We start from the raw sequence: 17,554 nt of genomic DNA on the forward strand, positions 1-17,554 counted from the left end.
GTGTGCCCTGTGGGTCCACCTGCCTTAATGGAGTCAGGACCTCTGGAAGGTGCAAGAGATTGGGATAGGGAGGAGACAGAGGTGCTCACGGCGGCATCCCTTAGCAGCTGTGTTCACCATGCCCCTGGAAGCCTGTGTGTTTGACTACTTCTCTCTCGACTCTGTTGTTAATAATTGCCTGGCAGGGCACCCTGGCTGGTTCACACAGAGACTCAGGGCAGGCCCGAGAGGAAAAAAAATAAATAGAGCGAAGGTTGCCTGCTCAACCTGCCATTGGCACAAACAAATGAGGCCCAAGAAGTCAAGGATCAGAAGAGATAAAGACTAAAAAATATATTTTGATTTAAATGTGTCTTCTATGAAAAATAATCTGAGAGGATGAAGAATCTCTGAAAATAAGTTAAAATCTCCCAATGCCCAAAGCTCTCAGAACTTTGGAAATCGAAGCCAGAGGCATGCCTGGCACAAACGCTCCTGCATCACTCCAGCCTGAACGTCCTGATCTCCTGGGCAGCCAGCCTGGGCTGGCTGTGTCCAGGGCCATCTGTCCTGGCCTCCCCACACTCAGAAGGAGGCAGACCGTTCAATGCACTTTCAATCCCGCCACACGTACACATCAGGGAAGAGCGGGTGCTGGGAGCAAGCTGGGTCTAGCCAAATCACACTCAAAATAGCACACTAAACCTTCAAAAACAAGTGGTTTTTTTAAGTATACTTATTTTCAGGTGGACAGAGACGGAGTTTACCGACTCTTACATGCTAAACAGGGGGAAAGAGTGTTCATAACATGAACTGCTGAAGATGCTTTAATGGGTATTTCGTTGGGCATAAGTTGAAGAAGCAAGACCATTACAAGAGAGCAGAAACCAGCCCTTCCCAGTCAGAGAGGGAAGGAAGGGAAAGCAAAGTTCTGCACAAACCCCTGCGCTAGGCGGCTCCTGCCTTCCCACCTGCCCACCTGCCCACATTCCTTCCCAGCTTCCTTTCCACCTTCCTACCTTATTGCACACCTTCCTTCCCTCCTTCCTTTCCACCATCCACCTCTCTTCCCACCTTCCCATGGACCCACCTTCCTTCCCACCTTCCCTCCTTCCTTTCCACCCTCCACCTCCCTTCCCACCTTCCTTCCCACCTACCCACTGTCCACCTTCCTTCCCACCTTCCCTCAAACCTTCCTTCCCACCTTCCCTCCAACCTTCCCTTGCACTTTCCTTCCCACCGTCCCTCCCACCTACCCACTGTCCTTCCCACTGTCCACCTTCCTTCCCACCTTCCCTCCAACCTTCCCTTGCACTTTCCTTCCCACCTTCCCTCCAACCTTCCCTTGCACCTTCCTTCCCACCTTCCCACCTTCCTTCTCACCGTCCCTCCCACCTACCCACTGTCCTTCCCACTGTCCACCTTCCTTCCCACCTTCCCTCCGACCTTCCCTTGCACCTTCCTTCCCACCTTCCCACCTTCCCTCCCACCTTCCCAACTTCCTTCTCACCTTTCCACCTTCCCACCTTCTTTCCCACCTTCCTTCCAACCTTCCTCTCCACCTTCCCACCTTCCCTCCCACTTTCCCACCTTCCCACCTTCCCTCCCACCTTCCCTCCCACCTTCAAATTAATCTACTTAGAGAACAGCCTGATTCATGGTAAACATTAAACATTATTATTGCCTGCAGAATCCCCGGTGTATTCCTTGAATTCTCCCAGTAGCTATTTTTCAGCTGTGGAAGGAATATCCAATTTTTTAGAAACAGCCAAGGTATTTGAAACCAAATGTGTTAAATAAGTACAAACTACTTATTTTGTTTTTTAAAAAAATGAAGGTTTTTTTTTTTTTACAATATGAGAGTACTTTCACAGCTAGTTGATTAGCTACATTTAAAAAAAATCAATTCTTAAAAAGAATTCCAATGGTTTGGAATGTTTGGCTTCCCAAGATAAATCACTTAAAGAACACTATATATAAAGAATTTGTATATAATGTGTTTGCTTAAAAATATACTCTGGGCCGGGCCCGGTGGCTCACGCCTGTAATCCTAGGTCTCTGGGAGGCCAAGGTGGGCGGATCGCTCAAGGTCAGGAGTTCGAAACTAGATTGAGTAAGAGCGAGACCCCATCTCTACTATAAATAGAAAAAAATTAATTGGCCAAATAAAAAATATATATATATATATATATATATATATATATATATATATATATATAAATTAGCCTGGCATGGTGGTGCATGCCTGTAGTCCTAGCTACCTGGGAGGCTGAGGCAGTAGGATTGTTTCAGCCCAGGAGTTTGAGGTTGCTGTGAGCTAGGCTGACGCCACGGCACTCACTGTAGCCTGGGCGCTATATATATGTGTGTGTGTGTGTATATATATATATACACACACATACATACACATATACTCTGAAAGCTTCAAGGTAACTCTTGTACATCGCAGAGGGAAGTTCCATGCCTCTGAGGGTGGCACTGAAGCCACGCTGGCTGCCGGGTCTTGGGCAGAGCAGACTCTGCTGACAGCGATTACTGTGATGGGAAAACCCACACACAGACCTGCAAGCGCTTCTCAGGAGCAGCTGCCTTGCTAGGGACAAGCGCGTGCTGAAGGACGATGCCAGTACTGGACGACATGTTCTGCCATGCATCAGTGGTGTCTCTAACAAAAAAAGCAAAATACTCGCCATAACTGGGAAGCTAAAATCAAAGCTGACCAAGCCACATCATTTCCCTTCTACTTGGTTTTGAAATTCAACTTCCCCTTGTTTTTTTTTTTTTTGAGACAGAGTCTCGCTTTGTTGCCCAGGCTAGAATGAGTGCCATGGCATCAGCCTAGCTCACAGCAACCTCAAACTCCTGGGCTCAAGCGATCCTTCTGCCTCAGCCTCCCAAGTGGCTGGGACTACAGGCATGCGCCACCATGCCCGGCTAATTTTTTTTATATATATTACTTGGCCAATTAATTTCTTTCTATTTATAGTAGAGACGGGGTCTCACTCTTGCTCAGGCTGGTTTTGAACTCCTGACCTCGAGCAATCCGCCCGCCTCGGCCTCCCAGAGAGCTAGGATTACAGGCGTGAGCCACCGCGCCCGGCCCCCCTTGGTTTTAATGAACGGCATTTCTAAACCAGCCTTCCTTTACAGAGGTAGCTCACGAAATGGAGCAATCCATTCTGCGGCTTTAGCAGGGGACGCAGCGAACACCTCCGGGAGGCCGGCACCCGGGGAGCCGCCGGCAACGTGAGGACACAGCCCTGCCGCTCCTCGTGTCCTGGGCTGGCAGCAGCTGCACAACCCGGGGACCCCCCAGAAATGCAGAGCCGTGAGCCCTGCTCCTGGCCGAGTCAGGGTCCACATCTTACTGTGCTCCCCGCGTGACTGGTATGGACACGGAGGCTTAAGAGAGCACTGTTCTGTTTTTCATTTTTCTAGTCCCTGATTCTAGCCGGGTCTCTTCTCTTCCGGCTGCTTCGCATGCACAGTGAGAGCCTGGCCGGGGAGGAAGGAGACTTGTGTTCTGATCTCAGACGCCCACTAAGTTATCTGCTTTGGTTCCACCGTTCACACACACCAGCCCAGCCTAGCCTCAGGACTGCTGCGAGGACCAGATGGGATCCTCGCTAACAAGGGCCTAAGCGACCTTACTCTGCACCACTAGCCACAAAGACCGCAGGCAGGGCTTGTGTCTGCCTCAGGGCCTTTGCACAAGCTGTCTCCGTTATGCTACCTGGAATGCCCTTTTGATCTTGGCATGTCCTTCCTGTTACTCAGATCTCAGTCTAAATGTTCTTCTCTCCAGGGAGGCCCTCCCAGACCCCCGGTCCAGTCTCTCTGGTAAGTCCCCGACGGGGTTTGGATGTTTGGCCCCTCCAATCTCATGCTGGAATCTGAGCCCTGTGTTGGAGGTGGGGCCTGGTGGGAGGTGTTTGGGTCGTGGGGGCGGATCCCTCGGGAATGGCTTGGTGCCTTTCCCACCACAAGGAGCTCTCACTTTATGAGCTCACGGAGAGCTGGCTGTTCAAAGGAGCCCGGCACCCCCTGCCCCTTTTTTGCTTCTCTCACCATGCGACCACCGGCTGCTCCTCCCCCGTCACCTTCTGCCAGGACGGGAAGCTCCCTGGAGCCCTCGCCGGCAGACCCTGGCAAGTTGCTTCTTCCACAAGGCTTCCAGTACAACCCGCAGAGCCCTGAGCTGAAAAAACCTCTCTTCTTTATAGATTACCCAGCCTCAGGTATTTCTTTCTTTCTTTTTTATTTTTGAGATAGAGTCTCGCTTTGTTGCCCAAGCTAGAGTGAGTGCCGTGGCGTCAGCCTAGCTCACAGCAACCTCAATCTCCTGGGCTCAAGCAATACTCCTGCCTCAGCCTCCCGAGCAGCTGGGACTACAGGCATGCGCCACCGTGCCCGGCTAACTTTTTTCTCTCTATATATTGGCCAATTAATTTTTTTCTATTTATAGTATAGAGACGGGGTCTCACTCTTGCTTAGGCTCGTTTCGAACTCCTGACCTCAAGCGATCCACCCGCCTCGGCCTCCCAGAGTGCTAGGATTACAGGCGTGAGCCACCATGCCCGGCCTTCAGGTATTTCTTTATACAAGCAAAACGAACTAACACTGCCACCCCATTCTAACCCTCTGCAAAGCACTTTTCACTCTGCCCGAGTGGGGACAGTGACTGTCCTGCTCTCGGCGCAGCCCTGCTGCCTTGAACCTCGCTTGGCGTGCTGACGCTCATGTGCAGCTGTTTAGTGAGCAGCTGAGGAGGCTGAAGACACTCTGGAGAAAGAAAGCAAGGCGCTGCATGAATGCCAAATCCTTTTATCAACGAATAAAGTCTTCCTTGCTTTCGCCTGATTTCTCTTGGAAAAGATAGCAACGTTATACTGGTTACTCTCGTGGCCTGTACCTTGCGAGTGAAGATCTGCTGGCTTCTCAACAAGCAAGGAAGGAATGGAAGGCAGCTTGCTTTTCGTCATGTTTCAAGGAATGATAATGCGTCCACTGAGTACACGTCCTTCCTGCGGGTCTCACAGTAGGGCCGCGCCAGCCATTTCCCTTGAAATAGCGAAGGGCTCGGAAGGGAAAAGCAGCTTGAGGGGTGACGACACGGAAGGGACGTCAGCCAGGGATGGCCAGATGGCCTGGAGGCTGGCTTGGCGAAGCTGCCCGAGAGCCGGGTGGCCACAGGCGACCAGCGGGGAGGAACTCGCGTCATTAGACAACACGCCGAGCGCCGCCCAGAGGAGCCTTCTGCCACCAGACCGAATTTAGTAATGGTTTATTGGTTTAGCTGTGATTGTCAGTTAAGCATGACAGAAATGGGTTTTAAGTCCAACATTAGGGGATCCCAAAGGTTAGTTCACAAAATCTAACGATGTGTTTATTACAGAAGACGGCCACAGATGTCTTCTTTAATCTATTTACAATCTTGCTATCGGAACGGTTAACTGAACTCTCCTAGAAATACCAGGTCAGGGCTAAATACCGTCCCCTGATGAGAGGCAGGGAGGCCTTTCACGAACTACCTTTGCTTTACTTTCCTTAGCTCCGGAAAGTGCCGTGGAGGGAAAAGGTGCCCAGAATGTGCGTCTCCGCTTACTTGCGTAGAGAGCACGACAGACGGAGCAAGGGCCCCACCTGCTGACTCCGGCTGAGATGGCAGACAGGAGGAACCTGCCTTGAGCTCCTTTTCAAGGCCCAAGTAATCCACAGCGCTGCCAAGAAAAGAGTGACCTCAGGAGAACTACTTCCTCATTGCCCTCAGGCACAAAACGACTCGAGTGGTCTCTAAAATACTAGAATATTACTTTCCCTAAGCTTCTGTGTCTTCATTCTTGTTTACTTTTAGTTTTAAATGAGCTGTACGGCTCCAGAAGCAACCAGAGGTGCAATGGTTTTATACCGGATCAAGTGCTGGGAGCCCTCCTCCAGGTCAATCACGTAGTCCCTGGAAAAGGGGGAAAAAGATTTATTGGCAGAGCGTGGCTGGTCCCCACTGGGAGGAATGTTCCCACTGTGGATGACACGCACACACGCACACACACACACACACACACACACACACAACGCACCTCTGCTCATCTGTTTCTGGTTCTACCAGTATGTTTTCTTGCCGTTCTCTGACTCTCAGAAACACGTATGAATCCAGATCTGGTTTGGGAACTGCCAGGAAAACATAATTATTAGAAAACGCCAAGCTTCCACGGCCAGCGTGGGAAAAGTTGCTGCTGGGATTGATGGTAATGGACACGAAGGGACCCTGATGCAACAGCATCTGGGGCCGGTGATCCGAGGCGAGCCCTGGCGCGTTCAACGGGCAGCGAGCACCTGCTCTGCGCGGGGGACTCCGGCACTCTGCGGAGGACCGGAACCAGCGAGCGGTGGCCTCTGTGGATGAGGCTGTGACCTGGTGACCCTGAGGTAGAAATACGCATGGCGTTTCGGGAGGACGCCGTACGGATCTGGTTAGGAACACTCTTCCGTTGGCGGAGCAGGAGGAAAGACTAGTAAAAAGACTGGGTCATGGGCGGGCGCGGTGGCTCACACCTGTAACCCTGGCACTCTGGGAGGCCGAGGCGGGCAGATTGCTCGAGGTCAGGAGTTCGAAACCAGCCTGAGCAAGACCGAGACCCTGTCTCTACTATAAATAGAGAGAAATTAATTGGCCAACTAATATATATAGAAAAAAAATGTAGCCGGGCATGGTGGTGCATGGCTGTAGTCCCAGTTACTTGGGAGGCTGAGGCAGGAGGATCGCTTGAACCCAGGAGTTTGAGGTTGCTGTGAACTAGGCTGACGCCTCGGCACTCTAGCCCAGGCAACAGGGTGAGACTGTCTCAAAAAAAAAAAAAAAAAAAAAAAAAAACCCAGAAAACAAACAAACAACAACAAGAAAACGCCCAACATGGCGCAGACGCCGCAGAGTCTATGTTTATAACGGCAGTCCCAAGAGTTGACTGAACTGAAGAACACAAAAGTGACGCTAAAATGGCTATTTTTGTGTCTGTCCCTAATAAATTTTTAAAACCACAAAGAACCCTTCCTCTTTTCTTTTTCCTATCTACATATTTGCTTTCCATATCTGAGGGAAAAAAAAGAGCGAAGATGGAGAGCTCCTGCGATGTCTGAGGAGAAAGCTCTGCTTACCCGACCTCAGCAGGTCCACCTTCTGCAAGTTGGGAGGCATGTGCTTTAAGGCGACATTCTTAAGGTAGGTGTCCGTGCTGGCCATGTACCTGGAAGACACAGATCCCAGGCGCTGCGGCACAGCTGACTGGTGGCCGTCGCCAGGGCTATCAGACCACGGTGGCCAGGCCGAGACGGGCTTCACGGGCGTGGCCGCCCAGGCTCAGGCTATAAGCCGGGGAGAAGGCAGGTCCCACACTTGCTGCTTACTCTTTTTTTTTTTTTTTTTTGAGACAGAGTCTGGCTTTGTTGCCCAGGCTAGAGTGAGTGCCATGGTGTCAGCCTAGCTCACAGCAACCTCAGACTCCTGGGCTCAAGCAATCCTCCTGCCTCAGCCTCCAGAGTAGCTGGGACTACAGGCATGCACCACCATGCCCGGCTGATTTTTTCTCTATATGTTAGTTGGCCAATTAATTTTCTATTTTTAGTAGAGACGGGGTCTTGCTCAGGCTGGTTTCTAACTCCTGACCTTGAGCAATCCACCTGCCTTGGCCTCCCAGTCCACCCGCCTCGGCCTCCCAGAGTGCTAGGATGACAGGCGTGAGCCACCGAGCCCTGCTTACTCACTCTTTGGCGAAGGCAAACTCTTCTGGAGAAAGGCTGGAAGGCTCCCCCTCGGGGCGTGTTTTCTCCTTCTCAAGGACATGAGGGAAAAACTTCTCTATCTGTGAGGATAAATGAAAGCCATCATGAAAACATCTGTCAGAGAAAAGGACATGGTTAACGTGAAGAAGGGGGTTTACTCAACCCCGCCTCCCCGAAAAGGCTATGAGGCCTGCAGATGGGGATGGGGTGGAGAGGCATGCTGTAAGACATGGGACCACGTCTCTGTGACACCCTTGTGTCACAAACCTGGGCTGGGGGGACGGTAGAGACTGGGAGATTCATAAATGGCCGAACACAAAATATCGACTCAACGGGTGGACATCAGACTGTAGGGAAATCTCTGGTGAAATTCTCTTATTGTTGCCCCAGTCTGATTAATGAATCAGGTAAGATTTTTTTTTTTTTGAGACAGAGTCTCACTCTGTTGGCCAGGCTAGAGTGAGTGCCGTGGCGTCAGCCTAGCTCACAGCAACCTCAAACTCCTGGGCTCAAGCGATCCTCCTGCCTCAGCCTCCTGAGTAGCTGAGACTACAGGCATGCGCCACCATGCCCGGCTAATTTTTTCTATGTATATTAGTTGGCCAATTAATTTCTTTCTATTTATAGTAGAGATGGGGTCTCGCTCTTGCTCAGGCTGGTTTCGAACTCCTGACCTCGAGCAATCCGCCCGCCTCGGCCTCCCAGAGTGCTAGGATGACAGGCGTGAGCCACCGCGCCCCGGCCTGGGTAAGATTTTTGATGGCATGTCTACCAAAATTGCTGATAACATAAAGTATTAAGAGATGGTTAGTATATTACACAACAGGATCCAGAGACCAGGGAACAGCCCAATCTAAAAAGACAGAGTTTTAGAGGGATAAGTTTCAAGCCCCACACTCAGGGATCAAGACTGAAGCCCTGTAAACGCAGGGCGGTGACTGGACGGGGTGACGATAACTGCTTCGGGAGGGCTGCAGTCAACGGTGGGCGCGGGGTAAACTCGGCATGATGCACCTGTCAGGTGTGCTGCTACAACGTGGGTGGCATTACCACCACTTCCATGCCCAGAGTATGGAAAACGATCATCCCGTTTTTCATAAAAGTGGCCAAACTACAATGGGATACTGTGCTTTGGTCCCAGCAGTACAATTTAAGAAGGATACCGGCACGCTAGAACCTCTTTAGAGAAGAGATCAGGACAGTGAATGTATTCAAATGGCTGAAAGGTGTAGCTGAGAGAAGACTTCGATGAGACCTATCTTCAGGTATCCGAAGCACTCTCGTGCAGAGGAGAGGATGTATTTCATTTGTGTAACTAAGGAGACAAATGGAACCAGATGAAAAGAAACTTCAAGGAAGTGGCAATTTTCCAAGGTTAAAACAGACATCGTATTTCAAAAGTCCATTTCTGCGAGTTAGGTGGTCACAGAGCGGCTCTGCAGAATGCCAAGTCACCCTGCTCCCTTTGACACTGACATTGCTCTTTTGACAGGTGCAAAGTAAATTTTTGGGACCAGTTCTCCTCCAGTCACTACTACCCTATTCAATCCATGCGAACAACTGCACCCTCGGCAATGCCCTGTCGTGACTCCAGGGGGCGCCATTCACGGGGCAGTTGCGCGTATGGTGTCATCAGGGTGGCGCAACACATGCTCCCCGTGCTTCCCCGGGACGGTCTCGTGCCCTCCTCACTCTTTAGCTGTGCTGCTGCCGGGCTCTCAGCAGCATCTTCAGGCCTCCGACCCTCCCAGGCCCCGGCCCAACCTCCCCCCAGGACGCTGGGTCTGCACTGCGTTCCCCACGGCCTGGACACCCACAGCGGCTCCGCGCCACACCTTCGTGAGTCTACACCGCAAGTAGCTGGTGAGGACGTAGCGGATCCTCTCCATCTCCATCCGGTGGATGCTGACCTTCAGATCCTCCTTTTTAACTCTCCTGAGATTTTCTTCCTATTAAAAGAGAAACTAAAGCTTTTATATATATATATATATATATATATTAAAAAAATCATGTTTAAAGACCAAGGACCTTCATCACTGGCAACACTGAGACCCAAAAGACTACGCTTCGGTCAGAGGAAAATGAAAAAAACAAAAACTCATGCTATGAGGGTTCTCTGTTGCTTTTAGTTTTTTGATTGCATAAACAATATATGACTTCGGTCTCGCTGTATGAAGGTCAAACAGAGCTCATTTGCTTTTAGAAAATGACCATTTGAGGAGAATCTGAATCTACTCAGCCAGAGGGCCCAGGAGAACTCCAGTCCGGTTGCGAAGGAGATAATACAGAGCACAGAGGTGTCTGCTGGGTCTAAAAGCAGTGTCAGAACACCAGCTGGAGACCTGCAAAGCACCAACACTTTAACCCTTTGCACTCGGATGTTGAGCGTGACTCAACACGGCTAGCAAAAATTATAGAGATTAAAATGACTCTTTGAATGTATCGATAATCTGAAATACAAAAAAAAAAGATCCAAATAAGTAAGTCTGTATGAAAAGAAACTCCAGTTTTTTATTCTACTGCTGCGCTTTGTAAAATCTGGGGTATTTAAAACATTAAATCCCGAGTAGAATAAAGGAATTGAGAAAACAAGCAAGCGAGTACAAAGGGCTAAAGCTACTCTGCAGGTGATAATGAGTTGAGCCCAGATCATCTACGCCAAGGATCACAAACTCAAATGTCTGCAGGGGCCACGCGGGCAGGGTGCGGGAGAAGGATGGGTAGTCAGGGACCCTGCTGCAGTCGACTGTTCTCACGCAGAAACGTGGTGCCGGCGACGGCAGGTTTTTAGATGTTTCAAGGGAAGCTGATGTCCAGACGTTTACAGGAACTCTCACGATTCATAAATACAGATGACTAATTTAGTACGTAAAAAAAAAAAAAACAAAACAAAACTGGGTTGAACCAAACTAAACGGATTTGCTCTCAGACAACCTCTCACTATGCTGACCAAGTGCTTCTAACTTTCTCCTCCCTGGCAACCCTGAGACAAGCGGCTCTTACCATATGCTCTAGCTGTTCCATGACACATTCCACAATCTCAGACTTGCTCTCCAGCAGCTCCGGGGCAAACTTTTCATTCATCCAGGCCTAAAAGACAAATGCCGAAAAAAACGAGCATGGCTCACTCACTAGAGCAACACGACCCTGTGAGTTAGCACAGACCCCTGAAAACCACGGACAGCCCGGGCTGAGAAAACTGTCTGCCTGCCGGTGGGAAATACTGACGATGCTTTGAAAACAAACTACGTCATGACACTTGCTTTTCCTCGTGTTCTTTTAGTGGGGAGGCTGTGTTCGCAACCTTATATTCGACCAGCGTTAGAAAAGAAGACCCGCCGTGTGCTTCAGGGGTCGGTATGACACCTAGCGCTGAGAGCGCCCCAGCCGGCATTTGCAGAGCACCTTCTGCCACGCAGCATTAGCGTGTTCCTATTGATACTCCTGCCCCCGCCGCTGCCCGCCAGGCACATTTCCACAACACGTTGAGAGATGAAGTCACACCACGTGTGTCGTGGCCCGTTTATAGGACGGAAGATGAACACAGAACACAAAACACAAACGCAGAACACAAAGAAAAACGCGGACACACGTACAAACGGTTGACTTGAGTAACAATACACCGGATCAGTTTTATTTTTATACTCTAAAAGATTAAAGTTAGTTCCTTGTACATAACCACCCAGGTGTGCCAGCAATAGCCATAAATTCCGGAATGTGTAGCCTTAGGGAAGCAGATATCCCTTGATTCATAATTTCAAGGTGGTTGCTCTAGGCACCAGGCATAGATAAAGGACAGATTAGTAAGGATGGGCAAGGTGAGCCACAGGGGGCATTTCTCATCCCCAGCTTCTCTTAGGGTGACCCCCTAAGATCTTCGGCTGAACCCCGGCGGCTGTGCCTGGCTTAGGTCGCCCCTCCCTTGAGGGGTCTTACCCGTCATTGACTAACCAGGCATCTTATGGGGTGTACGCAGCAAACACAGGAACAATATGTTTATCGTGTGGCCTCCAGACCCCCAATGCTGTGGGGCGGGGTAGCTCTTGCTTACTTGCAACTCAGGTCCTTTGCTATGCCTCTAGGCAACAGCCTTGTTTATCACAAGGACCTTGTCCAACAGATTACTTTCAAACGCTCTGGGCAGAACGCATACATTACTCACTAACTTTAATTCTTAAACTAGGAAAATATATGTCAGTCCCCTATAACGTGAAACTGCACACATCCTCGTTCCTGAAGCTCTGAGCACTTTACCAATACTGTTTTCATTTGTCGTTATAATATCTGAGAGGAAATGGATATAGTGATCTTCACCTTATGGATGAAAAACTACAGATGGGGTAATTTACTAACAGTCCCAAAGCAAAAAAAGGGGTCAAAGCAGAAGTGACCTCATCCACCACACAGCTTTGGAGCAACAGGTCAAACCTCCGCCTGGGACAGTTCATAGATTACCTAGGCTTAGAGAGCTGAAATATTCGTATGTGACTGAGGAAAGCTACGCCCATCTTACAACTACAGGAAATTCAGTTTTAGCACAGCTTAGAATTACAGGCCAACCGTGCTCAAACTGATTTTTTCTGGCGTCCTTCTGTCTCTGCTTCTCCAGGTACTGCCCAGACACATCTTTAAACACTGGGCGGCACTGCTGCCATGAACTGTTTCGGGTGCTCGAGCTGTGCTGACAGTGCTGCAGGTGTATAAAGTTAGCCAGAAACGCAGCCTGAATACAGAGAATGAGAGAAGATAAAATTTTCTGGAGGACTTAGAAAGCAGTTTTTCTTTTTAACTTATTTGATTAAATACTGAATAGGTACAAAAATATTTATGAAATACACATTAAACATGAAGGACAATGCTACAAAGACTTGTGTGTGCACAACTTCATTGAGGAATGTCACCGTTATTTTCAAAGCCCCTGTGTGTCCTTTCCTCCTCAGAGGGGATCACTGGCCTGGATTTAGTGTTTAGTTTTCTTTACAGTTTCACTGTATTTGTTTATATCTCTACATAATGCTTCCCAACCTTTTCACGAGAGGAAATTCAAAGAAAATGATGGTGCTTATATGGTACACTGGGGGAAAATGGAGTAGATTTGGGAAGATCATTCATTTACATTATGAATTTGCGATAATCAAATATAAAACATTAGAGGAAAATTCATATTAGTATAAAATGTTCAAATAAAATCTTTTCAAAAGATTTCAAAATTTTTAGTGAGAAACTTGCATTAATCCATAGTCTTCTAAAAAATAATCAGGTTCTATGTTTGCAATGGCTGTATCTGTCTCTGTCTCCTGATAAAAAGTGTTTTTTTTTTTTGAAAGACAAGGTCTTGCTCTGTTGCCCTGGGTCTAGTGCAGTGGTGTCATCGTGGCTCACTGCAGCCTCGATCTCCTGGGCTCAAGTGATCCTCCTGGCTCAGTTAATCCTCCTGAGTAACTGGGACTATAGGCACCTGCCACCATGCCTGGCTAATTGGCCAATTTTTTTTGGTAGAGATGGAATCTCTCTGTGTTGTTCAGGCTGGTCTTGAACTCTTGGCCTCAAGCAATCCTCCCCCTCTAAGGTATTGGGATTATAGCATGAGCCACTGCGCCCAGCCCTGATCAAAATTTGCAATGACAATTTGTTCATCATTGTTATGGGCTGAATTGGTCCCCTCCAAAAATGCACCTAACTCCTACCACCTCACAATGTGACTGTATTTGGAGATAGGGTTTTAAAGGGATAATTAAGGTAAAATGAGGCAATGAGGCAGGGCCCTAATCCAATATGACTGGTGTCCTCATAAGAGGAGGAGATTAGGACAAAAGGCACACCCAGAGAGAGACCATGGGAGACACCAAGAGAGAGATGTCTCCTACAAGCCAAGGAGACAGGCCGCAGAAGAAACCAACTGTGCTGGCACCTTGATCTTAGCCTCCAGAATTAAGAAAATAAATTTCTGTTGTTTAAGACACCCAGTCTTTGGCCTTTTGTTCTGCAGCCTCAGTAAACTGAAACAATCGTTATACTGCGAAACTTGGCATGTAAGGTGGTAACTTTTAAATCATGTTTCACAGGCATAAGGGTATCCTATATATGCTCCTGGAGCTGTGCTCATCATTGGCCCGCATGGTGGCCCCACCAGGCTGCCCCTCAGGCTGTGCTGGACAGCATAAGAGTCTGTACCTCAGAAAGGCCAATCCCTTGAAAAAAAAAAAAAAGAAAGAAAAAATTTAAATTATAGAAAAACTTAAAAAAAAAGAAGAGTCTATATCTGGCTGTGCAGGTGGTAGCTCACCTCCTTGGCTGAACTCAGGGCACTGCACTAGAGTGTCTATCAGACTCGACTACCCTCAGGCTGCCTTCCAAGGGCTGCTGATGCCGCCCACCCAGGAAAGCAACCAGCCCAGGGCTCTGGCTGTCCCAGAAGGTGGAGAGGTTGCCATTGTGAGGTGTTTGCAGCACACCAGAACTCCCCATGATCCAAGGTGGGCAAGCTGTGTCTTGAACAATAGTTTTGCAAGTTTTGAACTTTATATACATTGTTTCTTTGGCAACTTGTATTTTCCCCCTAGTGATCCACTAGCAGAAGCAACCTGTATTTTATCGCTGTTACTGTTCTACATTATGGGCCTGTTATCCACGCTGTTTCAGGAGCCATTTTACTTATTTTCACTGCTGTTTTTTTCCCCACTGTGTATGCATCATAACTTTTAAAAATTCATTCTATTGCTGGTGGCTATCTGGGTTATTTTGATTTTTAACTATTGCAAGCAATGCTATGAACATACTGTGCCCATCTCCTGGAGTACATGTTAAAATTTTCTCTAGGTATGTACTTGGGAGTAAAATTACTAGGCCACAAGTTATATGTACCTTCAACTTTACTAAACAATAAATTAATTTCTAAAGTGACTGTACCTATTTATATCCCTACTGCATTATATAAATGTACGAATACTCTATATTCTTTTTTATTGTTCACCTTTTTCATTTCTGTCAATCTGACAGGTATGAAATGACATCTCAACGTGACTTTAATTTTCATTTTCCTGATTATTAAAAAGGTTGAACATCCTTTTCATATGCTTATTGGCCATACTGGTTTCCTCTTCTGGGAGATGCCTGTTAAGACTTTATTTTTCTATTGGGCAATCTGTAAGGATTGTTTATGTACTGCGGATAATTGTTTTTGGTCAGTTATATATTTTATAAATATCCTCTCCCAGTTTTGTGGCTTTTCTTTTTATTCTCCTCAAGGTGTATAAACAGAAGTTCTCAATTTTAATGTACTTGAATGTACCTGTTTTCTTCCTTTATGCTTTGCGCTTTATGATTTTTGTTTAATGGATCTTTTCCTAATGAAGCAGTAGTTCATCAACTGCATTCCACAGACTAGGTCTGTGGGCAGATTTCAAGTCTGTGAACTCCCAGAAATTCTGCATATGTGCATTATTCTGGGATGAAGGACCAGAATTTTCACCAGCTTCTCAAAAAGGTCTGTGATATAAAAACAGATTAACAATCACTGCTAAATATTAAGGATTATCATATAATTTAAAAATTATCTTCCTTCAGTTTTGTTGCTCATGGTAGCATGTTTGGCAGTAAAGAATGAAGGATACTAAAGCAGAAAACTTGAGAGAGTTCTGGAAAGGGGCAGTTAATTAGAGAGAGTCAGGAAATTACTGATAGTAGTAACAACTAATAACTAGTGAGTGCTTATCATGTGTCAGACAACATGCTGAGCACTTTATATACATTATCTCATATTATCTTTACAACAAAACCAGGAAGTAGCTACTGTTATCATCTTCGTTTTACAGTCAAAGAAAGGCTTGAGATAAACTACAGAACTTGTTTCAGGTCACACAATAGAGGATTGGCATGAGAGACTTGAGTCCAGATAGCATGAACTCCTAAATTACCAGAGCTCCAAAAGAACTTAACACGGTTAAGTTACTGGCACTCAGGAAAAGGTTGATAAATCATAGCTATTATGACAAAAAGAAATACTTTTATTTTATTTTATTTTATTTGAGACAGAGTCTTGCTCTGTTGACCGGGCTAGAGTGCCCTGGCATCAGCCTAGCTCACAGTAATCTCAAATTCCTAGGCTCCAGTGATCCTCCTGCCTCAGCCTCCCGAGTAGCTAGGACTACAGGGTGCACCACCATGCCCGGCTAATTTTTTCCAGTTTTTTAGTTATTTGGCTAATTTCTTTCTATTTATAGTAGAGACGAGGTCTCCCTCTTGCTCAGGCTGGTCTCGAACTCCTGAGCTCAAGCAATCCTCCTGCCTCGGCCTCCCAGAGTGTTAGGATTACAGGCGTGAGGCATGAGCCTGGCCCAGAAATGCTTTTAGATAAGCAGTGGAAACAGAGAGAACGGTTGACTCAAGAAAATAGATGGGAGGAAAAGGAAGAATATGACTCTGAAAGTGTTTCAGCATTTTCTTGCTAACCAACCCATTTTCCAGGGAAACAGCAGATGTTTCAGGGACTAAGGTATAAAAATCACAAGTCTCACCACACCTCTACAGTCCCTGCAAATACCAAGTAGATCCTTGCTCTGTGAGTTGTTTTCAATGTGCCCAAATCTGTCCCTTATCTTACTGACTCCACTGAGGATTCTGTTTGATATTTTGAGGTTTCTGATAAAGGATGTCTCCCTTACTTCCTATTTCTGTGTAGGTGGTAAGATCCAGTCCCCCTGTTCTCTTGAAATATGCCTTGAATTCCACTTCCTTATTTTCTGCTCCCTGACATTTACACAGATGGACTAAACAAAAACGCTAAGATTGGAGAAAAGGGATTCTGCCCGAAATGCTCACCTGCTCCAGCCTTTCAATGAGCTCTGCAGGAGTTAGGACCACCTCCTCACTACTCCCATCAGAGTCCTGTCCCATGAGATCCAGTTCCTCTGTCATCTTCCCTGAAACCAGAAACCTAATGAGAATAAAAGAAGCAATTAGCCTGCAATGTGTTTTCCATTTGTTTGCAAGAACAGATCTGGAGCAGGGAAAGGTTTACTGGGGTGGCAGGGGCCCCCTGACAGTTGTTGAACCACAGACTTTAGTTTTTTAGTGCTTTGTCTCTTCCTTCCAGGCGTAGGTCAGGTATCAGTTTCTCCAACAGGCCGCCCCTTCTGTTTCCACAGCGTACACCTCGACATGAGCACCTATCTCGCACCAGACAGTAACTATTCACATCTGCCTTTCCAATACAGGTCGTTTCCCTCAGTGGCTGTGTTCGCCTCGGTTCAAATACGAATCCAACCGCGGATCTGCTCGGTGCCTGGCACGCAGTACTGGGGCGGCAGTGACCTGTGTGGCCCCCGCACTCAGCACGGTCCTCAGAGCCAGCAGGCCCGGCGACATCGACCGGGCGGTGATCCCAAAGGCGTAGGAGGTGGGTGGCGGGGCCGAGGGAGGACCCCGGAGCCTGAGGGACGCCGCGAGCAGATCCCTCCCTCCGCTCTCCTAGGGGCCTGCCCCCGCGGAGGTCCCGCTCGAGGCTCGCCCGGGCCCGGGCAGGCAGAGCGGCACGCCGGAGGGGCAGGGCGAGGACAGCAGGCTCGTGGGGAAGCCGCCGACCCCCCGGCAGGGAGCTACCGGAAGCGCGAGGGCAGCGGAACCATGCGTTCGGAACCTACCCGGCGCGCACCCGACCCGCCGGCTCCTCAGCTCCCGCGCTCCTCTCGGAAACTTTCCGTCCAGGCACGACGTCACCACGCACGGGCACCGCTAACCAATCACGGCCCCGGGGGGAAAGCCCGGCGGCTTCCATGACCCGCCCACCTGAGGGGGCGGG

At 48.3% G+C, this 17,554-nt stretch overlaps 1 protein-coding gene across 5 annotated transcripts; it reads right to left on the reverse strand.

Moving 5' to 3' along the window:
- Positions 1–5,246: 5,246 nt before the first annotated feature.
- Positions 5,247–17,504, reverse strand: GINS4 (GINS complex subunit 4). Of its 5 annotated transcripts, none has more exons than XM_020282591.2 (8): positions 17,397–17,504; positions 16,576–16,690; positions 10,759–10,845; positions 9,591–9,704; positions 7,738–7,835; positions 7,132–7,220; positions 6,057–6,147; positions 5,247–5,932 (listed from the first exon to the last, which is right to left on the reverse strand). In XM_020282591.2, exons 2-8 carry the CDS (start codon positions 16,669–16,671, stop codon positions 5,836–5,838), a joined length of 672 nt encoding a protein of 223 aa, XP_020138180.1. In that variant the 5' UTR covers positions 16,672–16,690; positions 17,397–17,504; the 3' UTR covers positions 5,247–5,835. The 5 variants fall into 5 exon arrangements, with proteins under 5 accessions (XP_020138180.1, XP_075853397.1, XP_075853396.1 ...); XM_075997282.1 differs by having other exon boundaries at positions 16,576–16,676; positions 17,397–17,501; XM_075997281.1 differs by lacking the exon at positions 17,397–17,504 and adding an exon at positions 16,952–17,358.
- Between the last annotated feature and the right edge of the window lie 50 nt (positions 17,505–17,554).

The sequence above is a fragment of the Microcebus murinus genome, chromosome 24, assembly GCF_040939455.1.
Source record: "Microcebus murinus isolate Inina chromosome 24, M.murinus_Inina_mat1.0, whole genome shotgun sequence".
Classification (NCBI taxonomy): domain Eukaryota; kingdom Metazoa; phylum Chordata; class Mammalia; order Primates; family Cheirogaleidae; genus Microcebus; species Microcebus murinus.